The 17,588-nt window shown below is 44.0% G+C and overlaps 1 protein-coding gene across 1 annotated transcript in view; it reads left to right on the forward strand.

Moving 5' to 3' along the window:
• The window catches only part of BRF1 (BRF1 general transcription factor IIIB subunit), a 319,000-nt gene that overhangs the window by 4,130 nt on the left and 297,282 nt on the right, over positions 1–17,588 (forward strand). The window contains exon 2 of the mRNA XM_070751063.1: positions 13,215–13,292. Coding sequence (XP_070607164.1) covers positions 13,215–13,292 — 78 coding nt within the window. The remainder of the gene's footprint in view (positions 1–13,214; positions 13,293–17,588) is intronic.

Consider the following 17,588-nt stretch of genomic DNA (forward strand, 5'->3'; position numbering starts at 1 on the left):
GGATGTAACTGGTTCCAGAAAGTCGGGGCAACCACAGAGAAGGCCCTCGCCCGCGGACCCGCCAGCCGACACTGTTTAGCTGATGGGACCTAGAGAAGACCAACCCTTACTAGTCACTGGGAACGATGTGGTAGAAGGTAGAATTACTTACTGTTATGATACCAGTGCTTTTCCTTTGCTATGATAAAGGCAAGCAAAAAAAACCCTCTTTACCTTTAGAGAAAGTAAAGAGGGTTTTTTGCCTCCCCCAAATCCTTTCTATATAGAAGCGTTTCTCAACCTTGGCAACTCTACAAAAAGTGAATTTCAATTCCCAGAATTCCCTAGCTAGCACACTGGGGGTGTTCTGGGAGTTGAAATCCACACATTTTAAGAATTTCCTAATGATATCTGTTAGAAGCACTGCCGTATGAGGTGTGTTCAGATACGTAGTTGGTGTTAGCTTGGATTTGATACATCTCTTCATCTCTAATTTTATGGCAAATTTGGAATCACTGAAAGAAATAATCTTTCCCATAAGATAATTGTATTTCAGAGTTCCAGGCTGATTGACTTCTGTAAGCTAGGACTGTTTATGTATTTATATAAATGGTCAAAGCAATGGAAACTGCAGTTTAAAGTTTCCAAATGTAAAATAATGCATTTGGGGGAAAAGAATCCTCAATCTGAGTATTGTATTGGCAGTTCTGTGTTAGCAAATCTTCAGAAGAGAAGGATTTAGGGGTTTCTGACAATCTCAAAATGGGTGAGCAGTGTGGTCAGGCGGTAGGAAAAGCAAATAGGATGCTTGGATGCATAGCTAGAGTTATAACAAGCAGGAAGAGGGAGATTGTGATCCCCTTATGTAGAGTGCTGGTGAGACCACATTTGGAATACTGTGTTCAGTTCTGGAGACCTCACCTACAAAAAGATATTGACAAAATTGAATGGATCCAAAGACGGGCTACAAGAATGGTGGAAGGTCTTAAGCATAAAACTTATCAGGAAAGACTTAATGAACTCAATCTGTATAGTCTGTAGGACAGAAGGAAAAGGGGGGACATGATCGAAACATTTAAATATGTTAAAGGGTTAAATAAGGTTCAGGAGGGAAATGTTTTTAATAGGAAAGTGAACACAAGAACAAAGGGACACAATCTGAAGTTAGTTGGGGGAAAGATCAAAAGCAACATGAGAAAATATTATTTTACTGAAAGAGTAGTAGATCCTTGGAACAAACTTCCAGCAGACGTGGTTGATAAATCCACAGTAACTGAATTTAAACATGCCTGGGATAAACATATATCCATCCTAAGATAAAATACAGAAAATAGTATAAGGGCAGACAAAATGGATCATGAGGTCTTTTTCTGCCGTCAGTCTTCTATATTTCTATGTACAATACATTTCTATGTACAATACATCTATATTTCTTCTACAATACATAGTTGGTGTTTGCTTGGATTTGATTCATCTCTTCATCTCTAATTTTATGGCATATTTGGAATCACTGAAAGAAATAATCTTTCCCATATGATAATTGTATTTCAGAGTTCCAGGCTGGCTGACTTCTGTAAGCTAGGACTGTTTATGTATTTATATATTTATGGCTGGGTATAAAGAGCAAATCCCTCAACAATTGTTTATATATACACATATATAGTGCTCATAGTTAAATCTAGTTTATTTTAATTTCCTACTGCTTGATGTATGCTAGAACTATTTTTGTGTCTTCTCAAAGTATTTGAGTGTGTTCCATTTCAAAACATGTAGTACATAAATCATAAAATTAATCTACCATAGTCAAGATAAATATATTTTCCAGATGAACTTAATTTATAGTGACTACATCTATTTTTCTTTCAACAGTATGGAAGTCGATTACTATTGTCTTCCTGAATACTTTTTGTTGTCCAATCTAAATCTCCAAAAGGAGAAGGTTAGAAATTATTATCACACCTTTTATTGTAAAAAATATATATATAAAATTTTGTTCCAGTATTGAATTGATTGTTTATCTTTTTAGTTTGCATGGCTATCATCATTAACTGGCACTGATTGTTTTAATTGTTAATAGATGTCAGTGTGATTGCAACTTAGGATAAGCAGTTGAAACCTTAAGAGCATAAATTACTTAACCTTAAGAGCATAAATATTTGTATTGACTTCTGGATCCTTCTTACTATAGTCCAGTGTCGACACATGTGGCCAATGTTTGAAATGGAGGTGGAAATGATTGAAAAAAGTGGTGCTCAGGGAAATCACCTCTTTTATTACCTCTTTTATTAGGAGAAAAAAATCACATCTTTGCTAGTTGTTAAAAAACAAAGTGCAATATTAATATCTTGTTAAGATAACTGTTAGCTTTTCACATATTGCTCTGTTCTCAACATCAGTGTATTTGGAAAGAAAGTTCCGCACAATATACCATAAGTAGAAGTAAGTATTACGGTATTTGCAGAATTAAAGCCCTAATAAAAAAACACTTAATCTCTCTCCTGATATAGCTGACAAAATGAGGAGAGCTCGTGGCTTAGAGGTTAAATCATCTACCCAATATGTACGTAGCCTAGGTTTGAATTTCAGAAAGGTATGGCTAGCTGAGGAGAGCTAAATAGCTTGAAAAAGATACTAGTCTCTATTTCTTTGTCGGTAAATTTAAATTTAACATGCAGAATTAAAGTCTTCTGACCTTAAAAGTATTGGAATGTGGGAATAATGTCGGGATCAGGGATGGATCCTGGATTGTTCTGCTGCCGGCTCGCTCAGGAGCCCCCCTGCCCCCCCCCGGCAGCAATAAAAGAATAGCTATCTGCTTCAATGCAGGAATGCCAATGATGTAATTCCTATAAGAATTTCACATACAATGTGTAACCAGGAGGTGCTGAAGATATTGTAATAAAAAAGGGATTGTCCTTTATATTCGGTGGGAATATGATACAATTTCAACATTAATAAAAAAAATAGCAAGAATTGAACTCACACCACCTGTAGGCTTTTGCATATGTTTGATGGAAGGAATAAAAAGCTATGAAGCAAGAAATTATTTTGACAGTAAAATTGATTATTTCTCACTAATGAAAACTATGTAAAGTTTCACTTGAAAAATTAGTAAGATTGGTCTTATTAAGGTCTGGTGTGAAAATATTTCTGATAAAATTCAAAATGGGGAAATCATTTAAGAGGATGGCAAGATTTCATGTTTTATAAATGACAAAATAACAATAGCAGTAGCTTATATACTGCTTCACAGTGCTTTCCTGCCCTCTCTAAGCAGTTTACAAAGCCGACATATTGCCCCCAACAATGTGGGTCCTCATTTTGCCCACTTTAGGAGGATGGAAGTCTGAGTAAACCTTCAGCTGGTCAGGATTCAATTCCTGGCAGGGAGCTCAATTAGTTTGCAGTACTGCATTCTAACCACTGTGCCACTAATCTTCTAATGAGAATTCATTAGGGTGAATTGGCCTATTATTGTTGCTGTTAGTTGTGAAGTTGTGTCTGACCCATCACAACCCCATGGACAATAGTTCCTCCAGGTTGTCCTGTCCTTTACTACAGTGATTTTCAACCTTTTTTGAGCTACGGCTCATTTTTTACATATACAAAATCATGGGACACATTGAGCGGGGAGGGAATGGGGGGGCTAAAAAATGTTTGGACAAAAAAATTCACTCTCTCTCTCTCTCTTCCTCCCTTTTGCTCTATTTCTCTCCATCTTTCTCTCTCTTCCTTCCTTCCTCTCTCTCTCTCTCCATCCATCTTCCTTCCTTCCTTCCTCTCTTTTTTGCTCTCTTTCTCTCTCCCTCCCTCCTTCCCTCCCTCTCTTTCTCTCTCTCTCTTACTTTCTCTCTCTCTCTCTCTCTCTCTCTCTTGCTGAGCTTTGCGGCACACCTGACCATGTCTCGCGGCACACTGGTCGAAAAACACTGCTCTACTATCCCCAAGAGTTGATTTCAGATCATGCCGACTGCTTCAGTGATTTCAGCCCCATCATTCTCTGTTGTCCCCTTCTTCTTTTGCCTTCAATCTCTCCTAGGATTAGGCTCTTCTCCAGTGAGTCCTTTCTTCTCATTAGGTGGCCAAAATATGTAAGTTTCTTCTTCAGGATTTGGCCACCTAAAGAGCAGTCAGGGTTGATCTCCTCTAGGACCAGAGGTGGCTTCTAAATTTATTTACTTCTGGTTCTGTGGGTGTGGCCAGGTGAATGTGGCCAACTTGACATCACTCATGGGCACTCAGTCACATGATCCCCCCACCATCGAAATGGTGGTAAAAATTTATGAGACTTTTTAACCCTTTTTTGACACTTGGTGTGGACGCCGTGGGGTGGTGGTGGTCATCTCGGCTTTCCCTCTGTTGCCCTTCCTGGCCAAAAGTGCACCTTCTAGCCTCTGACATCCCATCACCGCAGTTGCAGCTGGAGCACCCCACTCCTGCTGGTGTGCTGAGCCAGGCCAGCTGTGTCCCTTCTGCGAGATGAGCATGCAGGAGAAAGGCTTCCTTCTGGACTGGCTTCACCGAGGACACACCCAGGCCCCTGGTCAAGAGGCTCACCCTATTTCCGTTGCCCGCCAGTTATGGCTTTTTGGCCAGAAAGGGCAGTGGAGGGAAAGCACGAAGATAGTGGCAGCTTTCTTCATGTTGGCCGATCGCAGAACTTTTCATCATTGTTGTTGCCGAACTCCTGGAGAGCCACATTCATACTGACAACCTTTGGGGCAGGGGGAACCGGTCGCTGCCTCGTAGCTCGGGAGCCAACTTGGGGTGAGGTGGGAAGGGGCAATGGCAGAGTCACTGCCTCTGCTGGTTTAGGGCAGTGGGCTTAGCTGCAGCTCAGATGGGTCAAGAAACCAACAATGTGCAGCAGCAGCTAAAAAAGCCAACACAATCCTAAGCTGCATCAACAGGGGAATACACTCCAAGACCAGGGAAGTCTTAATACCACTCTACTACGCCCTGGTTCGACCACACCTGGAGTACTGTATTCAGTTCTGGTCACCACACTTCAAAAGAGACATTGAAACTCTGGAGAAGGTGCAAAAAAGAGCAACCAAGATGATTAAGGGATTGGAAACCAAGACTTAAGAAGAGAGACTGAGGGAACTGGGCATGGATAGCCTGGAGAAAAGGAGGGCCAGAGCGGACATGACAGCAGTCTACAAGTATACGAGGGGATGTCATAGAGAGGAGGGGATCACTTTATTCTTCAGGGCACCAGAGGGCCAGACGAGGAACAACGGCTGGAAGCTGACCAAGGAGAGATTCAACATGGAGATAAGGAGGAACTTCCTGACGGTCAGAGCGATCAACCAATGGAACAACCTACCAGCGGACGTTGTGAACTCCAACACTGGACATTTTTAAGAGAAGATTGAACTGCCACTTGACTGGTGTGCTATAGGGTTCCTGCTTGGGCAGGGGGTTGAACTCGATGGCCTTCATGGTCCCTTTCAACTCTAACAAACAAACAAACAAACAAACAAACAAACAAACAAACAAACAAACAAACAAGCTGCTGGGAGCCTCCCGTCTGTCCCAGCAACATGCGGGGGGGGGGGCTGAGTCCCCTGCCCTGAGCCACATTAGCAGAGGGTGAAGGCATTTCCCTTGCCAGCAGGATTTTTCCTCAGGGTGGTCCCAAGGTGGCTTGGCTTGCCCGCAAGATCTGAGGGGACGGGATGAGATGGGACAGGGGACAGGCTCCCGACGCAGATTTCCTGGCCACCCGCCCAACAGCCTCCCAGTCTCTACTGTCTAACTGAAAAGAGAGAGAGAGACCGGCTCGGCTGAATTGCCGCTGCCTGAGCCAGAAGCAGAAGTTAAGGACAGAGACCACTATGCTCCGCGGCATGAGTGAGGGAAAAGCTCCTTTTCTCAGGTAGTACTAAGGCTAACCCGGAAGATGTAATGGCCTGGTGCTTGCTGCTACTTCTAGCTCAGGGAGAGGCAGCTCAGCCAAGCTGCCAGGCTCTCTCTCTTTCCTTGAGTGGATCTGGGGAGAGGAGCAGGCTTCTTGGAAGGGCTTGGGGAGGGGAGGAAGTGCAGCAGTTGCCTGAGGGCAAGAGCAACCCCTGGCTGCCTCTGGGTTAGGGTGGAGAGCCGCCTTGAGAGCATCCTTCTCCAGGCAGAGGCGAAGAAGAGCTACTGCCCTCCTCCTCCTGTGGCTCCCCTTCGCTTCCCCACACTTATTTACTGAACAATGGATTTTGCACGAATATGGAAATAGCATTTGGTTATTAAATGCATGAATGATATATGATGAAAGTGAAGCAGGTGAGAGAATAAATGGAGTGCTCACAGAATTTTTCAACATTGATCTAAGAGCAAGATAAATAAGTGTGATTTTTCCTTGCCTGTTTACTGTGCTAACAGACATGTGTAAGAAAACCCTGATAACATTAGCTGTGAGTTGATTGGGAACATGAATGTGCATGTGCTGTTGTATCAGAGCATGCCTTGTTATTAGCTAAGAACTCAAATGATTTATAGCAAATATTAAACATATAATGCGAAGAGAATAAGTCAGGATCTCAAAATTAATTTAATAATGACAAAAATAGTTGTGCTTCATTAGCAATACGGACTGAATATTTGTAAGTGATATTTTAATGGCAAAAACCTGGAATAAAGAGTCAAAATTTTACTAAAGATAGCAAATGCATGAAAATACTTTGATGGAAATATAGAGATAAAAATGCACCAGTTGCAAGGAATGAGTATTTGTCAAAGGAAGTAAAAATGTTTTTTTGAACAGTCTGTTGCTACTCACCCCGTTGTGTGGAAGTTCTTATTAGAATAGGTAAACATATACAGTGATTCCTCTTTTATCGCGAGGGTTCCGTTCCAAGACCCCTCGCGATAATTGATTTTTCACGATGTAGGGTTGCGGAAGTAAAAACACCATCTGCGCATGCGCGCCCTTTTTTTCTATGGCCGCGCATGCGTAGATGGTGGAGTTTGCGTTCCCCGCCGCCTACGCAAAGGGGAAACCCGATTCGGCTCCTCGCTGCTGCTGCGCTACCGAGCAGATCAGCTGCTGGGCGGGCGAAGGAACCTTCCCTGGGTCTTCCCCCTCTTGCTGGTGGGCGGGCGAGCGGCGGGCATCAGCGAGGAGCCGGGGTTTCCCCTTTGCGTGGGCGGCCGGGAAGACCCCCGCTCGCCCGCCCGCCGCCCGCCAGCAAGAGGGGGAGAGATAGAGAAAGAGAGAGAAGGAAAGAAAGAGATGAGAGAGGGAGGAAGAGAGTGTGAGAGAGGAAGAAGCAAGATAGAGAAAGAGAGAGAGAAAGAAAGATGAGAAAGGAAGGAAGAGAGTGACGTCATCGGTGGAAAAATCGCGATATAGCGTTTCGCGAAGATCGAGATCGCGAAACTCGAGGGATCACTGTACATTTAATAAACAAGTTATTTGGAAGTAAGAATTGAACGTTTCAGGAGAAAAATTAATGAACTAGGAATGGAACACTTAAAATATGCAGATTAGGCATGATTAGGTGACGAATGGATATGAAAGTTAATTCACTACAAAACAAGTTCATTGGTCCTCTGGAGAGAATAAGTATGAATTGAACTTTAAAATACATAAAGTAGAGTAAATGGGGAAGACAGAAAGTTATGATTGATTAAATCCTAAAAAGGAGAGAAGTGAGAACAAAAAATAAAATATGAAATGTGTATAGATATGATAGAAACAAGGATGATTTGAAAGGATAGAAAAATATGGAGAGAAAGGTATTATATAAACTAGATTTAATTACATGTCTTTTTCTCTTTTCTCCTTTAGCTTTAGTATATTTTGTGTATCTGTTTTTATTATTGATATCACTTCAAACTCTTTTCCAAGGTCTGCATTAATGGTTGCTTGTCTTGAAACGGAGGCACATGAATTTTCACATATAGCTTGTGAAAATTCATATAACAAATATTTAGAGATATTACTGTGCCTCTTATCGTTTCCTCCAGGTGTCAGTCTTGTATCATGCCTCAGGAGGTATCTCCTAATAACCTTCATGTCAGTAATAAAAGCTTACTTAAAATCCTGCCGAAGATACTTTGGCGATTGTGAAAATGCTGACTTCTACATTAGGTCTGCATTGATCCCCTTTTATACTATAAAGTTGATTTCATTAAATCAGGAATTTGAGAACCCGTGGGGCTTCTTGAGACTTGGAGAAGAGTGTTATGTATATGTTGTATCTGTCTGTCAGGTCCCTGAGAAATTATGTGACGTGAATTGAAAGTATGTTGAATAGAAGATATGCAAAAAGAATACAACTTTTTAAATAAGCTCTCACTCTAACATCTGTAAGACCAACCTTCCTGTAAGATACTGAAAGCCAGGGCAAGATGGGCTAAATCAGAGATCTTCAAACGTGGCAACTTTAAGACTTGTGGACTTCAACTCCCAGAATTCTCCAGCCAGCTATGCTGGCTGGAGAATTCTGGGAGTTGAAGTCCACAAGTCTCAAAGTTGCCACGTTTGAGGACCCCTGTGCTAAATGAATTGTTGATTCAACAAGTGCAAGGCTTATGGATTCAAATCCCATTGAAAGGTTGAACATGGAGCAACTAGGATGGAGAGTATTCCTGAAGAGTCCTCAGTAAGGATAAAATTGGTCATGTAGTGCATTTTACTGATCAGTAGCTAGAATTTTAGACTATTACAGTTTGGCTAAGTGTTTGAGACTGAAAAAAAAGTATATTTACAGTTTATGTAAAGGGCCAAGACTATTGCATTGTGCCATATTTTGATTTTTCATTGCTTCCCAGTGTAACTACTGAAATATATGGTTATTTTACAATTGGTTAAAAATGCCTTTTGATAGTCATATGAATTAAATACTGATTATTTTATCTTGTAAACATTAATAGATGAATATATTAATCTTTAACATGTCAGGAAAGTGTTGTTTTTGTTGCAATAATGCTCTTTGTAATCCTATCAGACTATATTAAGAATATGAAAAACATGAGATTTTGTAGTGTTTTATGTACTCTCTTGCCTTTTTTCCCTTTAAATGTTTGCCACAGTTACTTTGACATATTCATTTTCCTTGCCTTATTCTCAAAGGAAATTTATTTGATTGTAAAATGAAAGAAATGTGAAACATTATTTACAGTTTTTATTGCTGTCATTGTCCATTCAGTGTGATAAACAAATATATTGAACTAGACAAAAAACCATAACAAATGAAAAAAAAAATCAAATGGAAGTCTTATTTATATCATAAAACAAAATAAAACAAAATGTTGCTTAGTATTGGAGTTTGTTTGGACGCTTGATCAAAAATGAATAAACTTATCTTTGGTCATTAAAAGCAGTCAAAAACAGAACAATTTGCAATGTATTGAATGTTATAGATTTGATAAAAGCCCTAAATCAAATTAGCTTGTACAGTGATCCCCCGGTTATTGCGTCCCCGACCATTGCGAACGGGCTACATCGCGATTTTTCAACCCGGAAGTAAAAACACCATCTGCGCATGCGCCCTTTTTCCTATGGCCACGCGTAGATGGTGTTCCCTGCCGGGCAGATCAGCTGCTGGGCGGCTTCCCTGGGTCTTCCCCCTCTTGCTGGCGGGAGGGCGAGAAGCCCCCCCCAGCACCCGCTCGCCCGCCGTTCGCCCGCCCTTCGCCCGGCCACCCGCCATTTGCTCGCTGCTCGCCCGGCCACCCGGGTTCGTTTGGCTTCGGGACTCAGTTGGGAAGCGGCACGGGTGTTTTAAAAGGTCTCCGCCGGCATGGGGGGCTTCTTAGCACCCCCCCAAACCCGGGTTGGCGGTTCGGGGGGTGGTAGGAAGCCCCCCATGCCGGCGGAGACCTTTTAAAACACCCGTGCCGCTTCCCAGCTGAGTCCTCAAGCCAAGCGCAGAAGTTAGCCTTGAATCCCTTTGAATCCCGCCGCTTCTGCTGGATACGGGCGATGGGCGGGGCGAGCTGTCACAGCCCCTGGCTTCCGCGCCGCTCGTCCCACCCACCGCCCGTATCCAGCAGAAGCTGCTGGATTCAAAGTGCTGGGGTGGGGGGCTGTCGGGACACCCCCCACCCCAGCACTTTGAATCCCGCCGCTTCTGCTGGATACGGGCGATGGGGGGGGCGAGTTGCCACAGCCCCTGGCTTCCGCGCCGCTCGTCCCACCCACCGCCCGTATCCAGCAGAAGCTGCTGGATTCAAAGTGCTGGGGTGGGGGGCTGTCGGGACACCCCCCACCCCAGCACTTTGAATCCCGCTGCTTCTGCTGGATACGGGCGATGGGGGGGCGAGCTGCCACAGCCCCTGGCTTCCGCGCCGCTCGTCCCACCCACCGCCCGTATCCAGCAGAAGCTGCTGGATTCAAAGTGCTGGGGTGGGGGGCTGTCGGGACACCCCCCACCCCAGCACTTTGAATCCCGCCGCTTCTGCTGGATACGGGCGATGGGGGGGCGAGCTGCCACAGCCCCTGGCTTCCGCGCCGCTCGTCCCACCCACCGCCCGTATCCAGCAGAAGCTGCTGGATTCAAAGTGCTGGGGTGGGGGGCTGTCGGGACAAGCCGCGCACAAAGGCCGTGGCGAGGCTGAGCAGGAGGAGAAGCCAACCAGTGAGGCGGTGGGCTGGGAGCTGCAGGCGAAAGGAGCTCGGGCATCGGAGCGCGGCGCCAGGCATTGTTCTCTGGACCCCGCCCGCTCAGCCCCGCGGCGGCCCTTTCCCTCTCCAGGCTGCGGGCGGGGTCCGGAGAACAATGCCCGAGCTCCTTTCGCCTGCGGCTCCCAGCCCACCGCCTGTCTCCTGCTGCCCGGTTTAGCCAGGACACGAGCGGCGAAATGACTTGGAGGAATGTGAAGCTGAAACCGGCCGGTTTCAGCTTCACATTCCTCCAAGTCATTTCGCCGCTCGTGTCCTGGCTAAACCGGGCAGCAGGAGACAGGCTTTGAGTTTTGGCTGCGGGGCGAGGGAGTTAGGAAAGTCCTACTTCTCCCCCCGCAGCCAAAACTTCCTGTACTGTACGTAGTCCGGAGCAGCATTCTCTGTGGCCCAAATCTCTCATTTATATTAACGGAAGACAGCATATCCTTTTGTAGTTTTGAATTTCTATCGTTTCCGCAGCTAGCAATGAACTAACCCAGCAGCCAGGAGTCCGTCCAGATTTAATACTTTAAGCAAAACACAGCTTTCTGGGAAGCAATCCTATCAGAAAGATTGCAATCTGCTTTTTGGGGGGAGGGGGAAAAATGTACCCTCTCCTGGAAGCCGCGCGACTTCCCCAACAAAGGAGAAACTTCTGCAAATTGAGTGCCGCCCGGTGAAGCAGGCTCGGAGCTTTAGCAGCTGGCTGGAGGCCACCCGAGCAGGCTCGCGGGCGCCCAATGGGAAAGTCATGGTTTCACCTCCGAAGCCTTCCTTGCCTTGCCGCTGCTGCACTTCCCCCCTCTCTTTTTACTTATCGTCTTTCTGCCTCCGTCTGCAGCAGAGGCTACCTTCGCGTGGAAAGCCGGATCAGGAGCGGCGCCCCGCCAATCCCGGTGGAATCGGCCACAACCTTAAACAAGCTGCCGCCCATCTGGTTTGCGCCCCATGGCCCCTGTTGACTCACAGCCATAGTGTGGCTGCTGCGGGCAAGTGGGGGCCGGGGGATGCAAGCTGGGTGGGATTAGCAGCACGCGGGGCAGAGAGGCTTCAGCCGCTGCACAGAGTGGCTGCCAGGCAGAAGGGGCGAAGGAGCAGGGTGCTCCTCGGCAGCCCGCAGGGGCTGAAGCTGCAGTAGCGGCTATCTTGAGCACAGAGAGCGAATCAGCACAGAGAGGGAATCAGATAGGAAAGTCCTACTTCTCCCCCCGCAGCCAAAACTCAAAGCCTTTTGCCTCACATGTCCCACCAACTGGTTAGGTCACACAGTCAGCCTCCTACGGGTCCTGTCGGCGAAACAATGTCGGCGGGCGGGTCTGCTGGGGAGAGCCTTCTCTGTTATGGCCCTGGTCCTCTGGAACCAACTCCCCCCGGAGATCCATACCGCCCCCACTCTCCTCGCCTTCCAAAAGGCGTTAAAACACATCTATGCCAGCAGACCTGGGCACCGTGAGTGATAGTTCCGCTCTGGCCATTAGCATGAATGAGGGATGGTTGATTGTTTTTACATTGGGTTTTATCTATTTTTCTGATGTTTTAATTGTATTTTGCTTCCCCAAATATGCCCATGTTACACCAACACTCTGCAGTCTGCATTGGTTGCCGATCAGTTTCCGGTCACAATTCAAAGTGTTGGTTATGACCTATAAAGCCCTTCATGGCACCGGACCAGACTATCTCAGGGACTGCCTTCTGTTGCACGAATCCCAGAGACCAGTTAGGTCCCACAGAGTGGGTCTTCTGCGAGTCCTGTCAACCAAACGATGTCGCTTGGCGGGACCCAGGGGAAGAGCCTTCTCTGTGGCGGCCCCGACCCTCTGGAACTAACTCCCCCCAAAGATTAGAATTGCCCCCACCCTCCTTGCCTTTCCTAAGCTGCTTAAAACCCACCTCTGCCGCCAGGCATGGGGGAACTGAGATACACTTTCCCCCTAGGCCTTTACAATTCTATGCATGGTATGTCTGTATGTATGATTGGTTTTTATATAATGGGTTTTTAACTGTTTTTAGTATTGGATTATTGTTATATACTGTTATATACGAGTCTGCGGAGAGGGGCGGCATACAAATCCAATAAATAAATAAATAAATTTTATTTTACTTTATCTTTTTACTCTTGTAAGCCGACCCGAGTCTGCGAGGAGAAGGGCGGGCTATAAATCAAATGAATGAATGAATGAATGAATGAATGAATGAATGAATGAATGATAGAGATGAGAGATTAAGGTCAAGTGCAGAACAGGGCTGGTTACATTTTGGAAGAGTGTTAAACCCTTAAACATTATAGTTATTAGAGCAAAGCTTGCCTCTAAGAACTCTAATACAATATAAATCTTTGGAATTGTTTTTGAGCAGCCTGTGTACATGTTAGATATGAATAATATATGCAGCTTATTTACAAAAAATACGCTGAGAACTTGAACTTTGGAGACTGAGAAAAGATGCCAAAGAAGAAGAAGAAGAAAAAATAGCATCAGGAGCAGCTTGAGGTTGATAATCACATAAGAGGAGCCTCAGAGTCTAAGACTATTGATGTTTGTTACTAAGCAGAAGAGAGTCTGGGCAAGATGTATTGAAATGTTGCCATTAATATGTTATATTTGACAGCTTTTTTCTTTTCTTTTTCTTGTAGCAGCAGGAAAAACGCAAACTGTTGGAGGATTTCATGTCAACTTGGGAAAGGAGTCGCGGGCACAGACTTTGCAAAATGGTAACTTGTAATTCTTATTTTTATTTAGCCTTGCTAAAGAAAGCTGTCCCAGAGCTAAATTTTATCCACTATGATTTTGGAGGGTGTATCAGAGAGGAAGTAGATATTTTTGGAGCCTGGCTTATGCAGTTCCCTTTAAATTGTGAATTGAGTTGGAAGAAATTTGTACTGAAAACCATAGTTGGCGGCAGCAAATAGTAATTAATGCAAGGAGAAAAGCAGGACGTATTTGACATCTCTGTCCCCATAGCTTGTAAGCAAATTGCTTTAACCGTCGGATGTACTTTAATTTTAGGATTGAAGCATTTTTTCCCCCAATTCAGTATAGACTTAGTTTAGCTGAGTCATGAATCTCTATTGCTTGAATTCAAGTAGAATAATAAGCCTTCAAGAGCAGATTGACGGAGGGCAGCTGCACTCGGTAGCTGCACAATAAGAATGTCTTTCCCAGGTGGTGGAGTGGGCAGTCTGAGACCTTCCAGATCTTTTGGACTAATTTTTCATTCAATGTGGCAAAGAACAGGAAGAATAGAAAATGAAATAAAAAAGAAATAGAGGGCATCAGCTTGTCTGTCCCAGTAGAAATTCATTGCTGAAGCTAAGTAAGTGTGGATCTGTTAAAGCCTGAATGAAAGACCATTTTCCCCCACTATAAATTAAAATAGTATGTGCATTGCTATTGTCCTGTGCTGCTTGGAGAGTCCAAGCATGGGAGATTAAGTTCTGCTGGTTGAGTTAAAAATAGACGTAGTCACGCCTCTTCTGTTCCACCAGCTTTGATCGGGGTCAGTTCTTTTAACTCAGCAGAGCTAATGGGACATGTAATTTCCTTCTCCTTCTAACTCAATTCATTAGCTTGGATTCTCCTTTTAGGTAGATTGTGAGAATAATAAAGAACAGCCAAAGTCCCTGCCCTGAGTGAGCTATATCCCACTTTAAAGATCAATTGTGAGGCGCTGGGAGCAGCTTGCTTCCCTGCCGTTTCTCCTCGTGGATAGCAAAAGAGCCAGCTGGGCAATTTTGTCAGAGTCGGATTCAGAGTTCCTGCCCTGAGTGGGGTATACTCCTCATTGGCAATCTGCGGCTCAAAACTATGTAGAGAAAGCCATCTGGTGGCGGAGACCAGTGGGCGCCATTTTTGAAGGCAGAGATTCACGTCGAAACCAACGGCTCTGGGAGCTCCTAACATACAGACAGGAGCTCTCCCTCCTATCACCTAGCCTGCTGGCAATGACAAAGGGTGGAAGTGTCTGAAATTCACTCTGAGGGCAAGAAAATAGCGCCCGCAATATTTCTTGCCCTCAGAGTGAATTTCAGACGTTAACTGTTGATTAGCTGGTATGCTCTCAGAGATCCATGTTAGATTTTTTTTTTGCAGCATGCGGTGTGTGCGATCCCCAGGCCTCTGGGTTGACAGCAATCCCCTGTCTTGGTCTTTGGGACTCTTGCCTGATATCTGATGAGTCCCTGCTCTCAGGGGTATCACTCTCTTGCTGGATAAATTATGAATCTCTGCCCTGAGGTGGCACACGGAACCATATCTGAGGGCATGTGAGGTGTTGCCTATGTCAGCTCTATGTGCCTGTTAGTTGGCTGATTTTTGCCCTTCTTTTTTGTTGCGGTTTGTAACTGATTAACGTCTGTTAGAACATTAACCCCGCGGAGGCGATAGACGAAGCCTTTAGTCATTTGTTCAAAACAAGATTTCTTTTATTATAAAAGTAGAAAAATAAAACATGTCACGAGGGACAACACAACAAATATGTCTTCACATAATAGAGGTAAAAGAAGAATGGAGTTTTTGGATGAAGAAGAAGGAAGTGATGTTAATCACTGGCAGGATATTACATCATAATAGGAGGATCTTAATAAGGCACACAAAGTTAACTCTTTAATTACTGAATGTCTCTGGGGCTGGCAATATTCAGCGTGACATTTTTGACCGTTTTCGCTCTCTCCAGGCTCCCCAGGCTTCTTCCCTAAACCCTGGGAACGGTGAAAAAAGGCCCAACGGGCCTGCTGGAAGTCTGGAGACTTCAGTGCAGCCTGTGCACATGCGCGGGGGAAAGTATGGGGGTTGTGCGCATGCGCTGGGGAGGGCATTGCATTATGGGTGTGTGCACACATGTTCACGCTATTGCGTGCGCGCACATCCTTTTGGCACCCGAGCCAAAAACTGATTGCCATCACTTGACTAGGCAGTCAGAAAGTCAGTCTTTTGTATTTAAACCAGATGTGGCTGATTCAGAGGCAATCCATTCGATTCCAATTCTAATCCCATTCCCCATTCCATTCCTTTCCATTCTGTTATATTTCATTCTAGTCATTGTTCATATGCAATTACTAAATGGATTCTCGTATTTTTAATTTTGAATATACCATGTATTATATTTTAAAGGAAATCTCATTACAGAAAACAAATGCTAGCTTTAAAATGCATTATTTTGTCTCAAATGTTTCATTTTACTGTGCATTTAATTTCACTAAATAACCTTTGCTGATACACTGTTCAAACAGCTGCCTCTTACGTTCCTAATGTAACATTGATGTTCTCATTACTTCTAATAAGTCCTATACAGTAATTTGCTTGATTTTTCTCTCGTAAAACTAGATTCCCCCCCCCATTAATTACTTACACTAGCAAGAGGAACTTTTGAGTGATAATTCAGCAAAACCCATGTTTATTAAGTACCTTTTTAATGCAATCTCTATGGATTTAAAAACAAAAACAAATTTCAACCTGTATTGCTGTATCTGTATTAATATCAAAACAAGGACCTAGCAACAATAACTCATCACTACCTGGAGGGACTACTTGTTCTATGTGGCATTGCTTTTAAATGCCATTTGGACCGAAAATTCAAAAACCCATTTGCTAATGGGCGCTAGACGCCCAGAACATATTGCATCTGTACTGTGATTCCGGCATTAGCTGTCAGTTGCTTTAAGAGCAATTTAAATTGTTGATTTTATGACTTGGTACTAAGATACTGCAGGACTGACTCCAACTAGAATTAATAAGTCTGGTACAATCCACACATTAAAAAACTGTTGGGAGTTCTCCACTATTAAATGATTAGAGGAACCAAAGCCGGGAAAAGATGCTTCTCCATTATGCCCCTTGTTTTGTAGAATAGCTTTTATCACCACAAGTAAAGCTGTTTGACTTCTGGAAGCAGGTTAAAATAGAGTTCTTGCTTTTCTATTGTAAATTGCTGAAAGTTACATGATGATGATGATGATGATGATGATGATGATGATTATTATTATTATTTATTAGATTTGTATGCCGCCCCTCTCTATAGACTCGGGGCGGCTCACAACAGTGATAAAAACAATACATAATGACAAATCTAATAATTAGAATCTAAAATAGCAATTATGCATGTAAAAAATCTAAAAGAGAAACCCCAGTAAATAAAAGCATACATACAGTCATATTGTGCACAGAAACTACAGAGGCAAGGGGAAAGTGTCTCAATTCACCCAAGTTTGACGACAGAGATGGGTTTTGAGGAGTTTACGAAAGGCAAGGAGGGTGGGGGCAGTCCTAATCTCTGGGGGGAGCTGATTTCAGAGGATCGGGGCCACCGCAGAGAAGTCTCTTCCCCCAGGTCCCGCCAGACGGCATTGTTTAGTCGACGGGACCCGGAGAAGACCAGCTCTGTGTGACCTAACCGGTCGCTGGGATTCGTGCGGCAGATTGCAGTGGTTTTAAAAATAAACCATATAAAATACAGAAAAATATTAAAATATATACAAGTGAAACTCAAAAAATTAGAACATTGTGCAAAAGTTCATTTATTTAGTAATGCAACTTAAAAGGTGAAACTAATATAGAAGAGAGACTCGTGCAAAGCGAGATAGTTCAAGCTGTGATTTGTCATACTTGTGATGATTATGGCGTACAACTCATGAAAACTCTAAATCCACAATCTCAGAAAATTAGAATATTGTGAAAAGGTGAATTGTGAAAAATTCCAGGCTCAAAGTGTCCCACTCTAATCAGCTAATTAAGCTGTACCACCTGTAAAGGGTTCCTGAGCCTTTAAACGGTCTCTCAGTCTGGTTCAATGGGAATCACAATCATGGGAAAGACTGCTGACCTGACTGTTGTGCAGAAAACCATCATTGTCACCATTCATAAGGAGGTAAAGCCTCAAAAGGTCATTGCAGAAGAAGTTGCATGTTCCCAAAGTGCTGTATCAAAGCACATTAACAGGAGGTTATGTGGAAGGAAGAAGTGTGGAAGAAAAAGGTGCACAAGCAGCAGGGATGACCGCAGCCTGCAGAGGA

The sequence above is a fragment of the Erythrolamprus reginae genome, chromosome 1 (assembly GCF_031021105.1).
Source record: "Erythrolamprus reginae isolate rEryReg1 chromosome 1, rEryReg1.hap1, whole genome shotgun sequence".
Classification (NCBI taxonomy): Eukaryota; Metazoa; Chordata; class Lepidosauria; order Squamata; family Dipsadidae; genus Erythrolamprus; species Erythrolamprus reginae.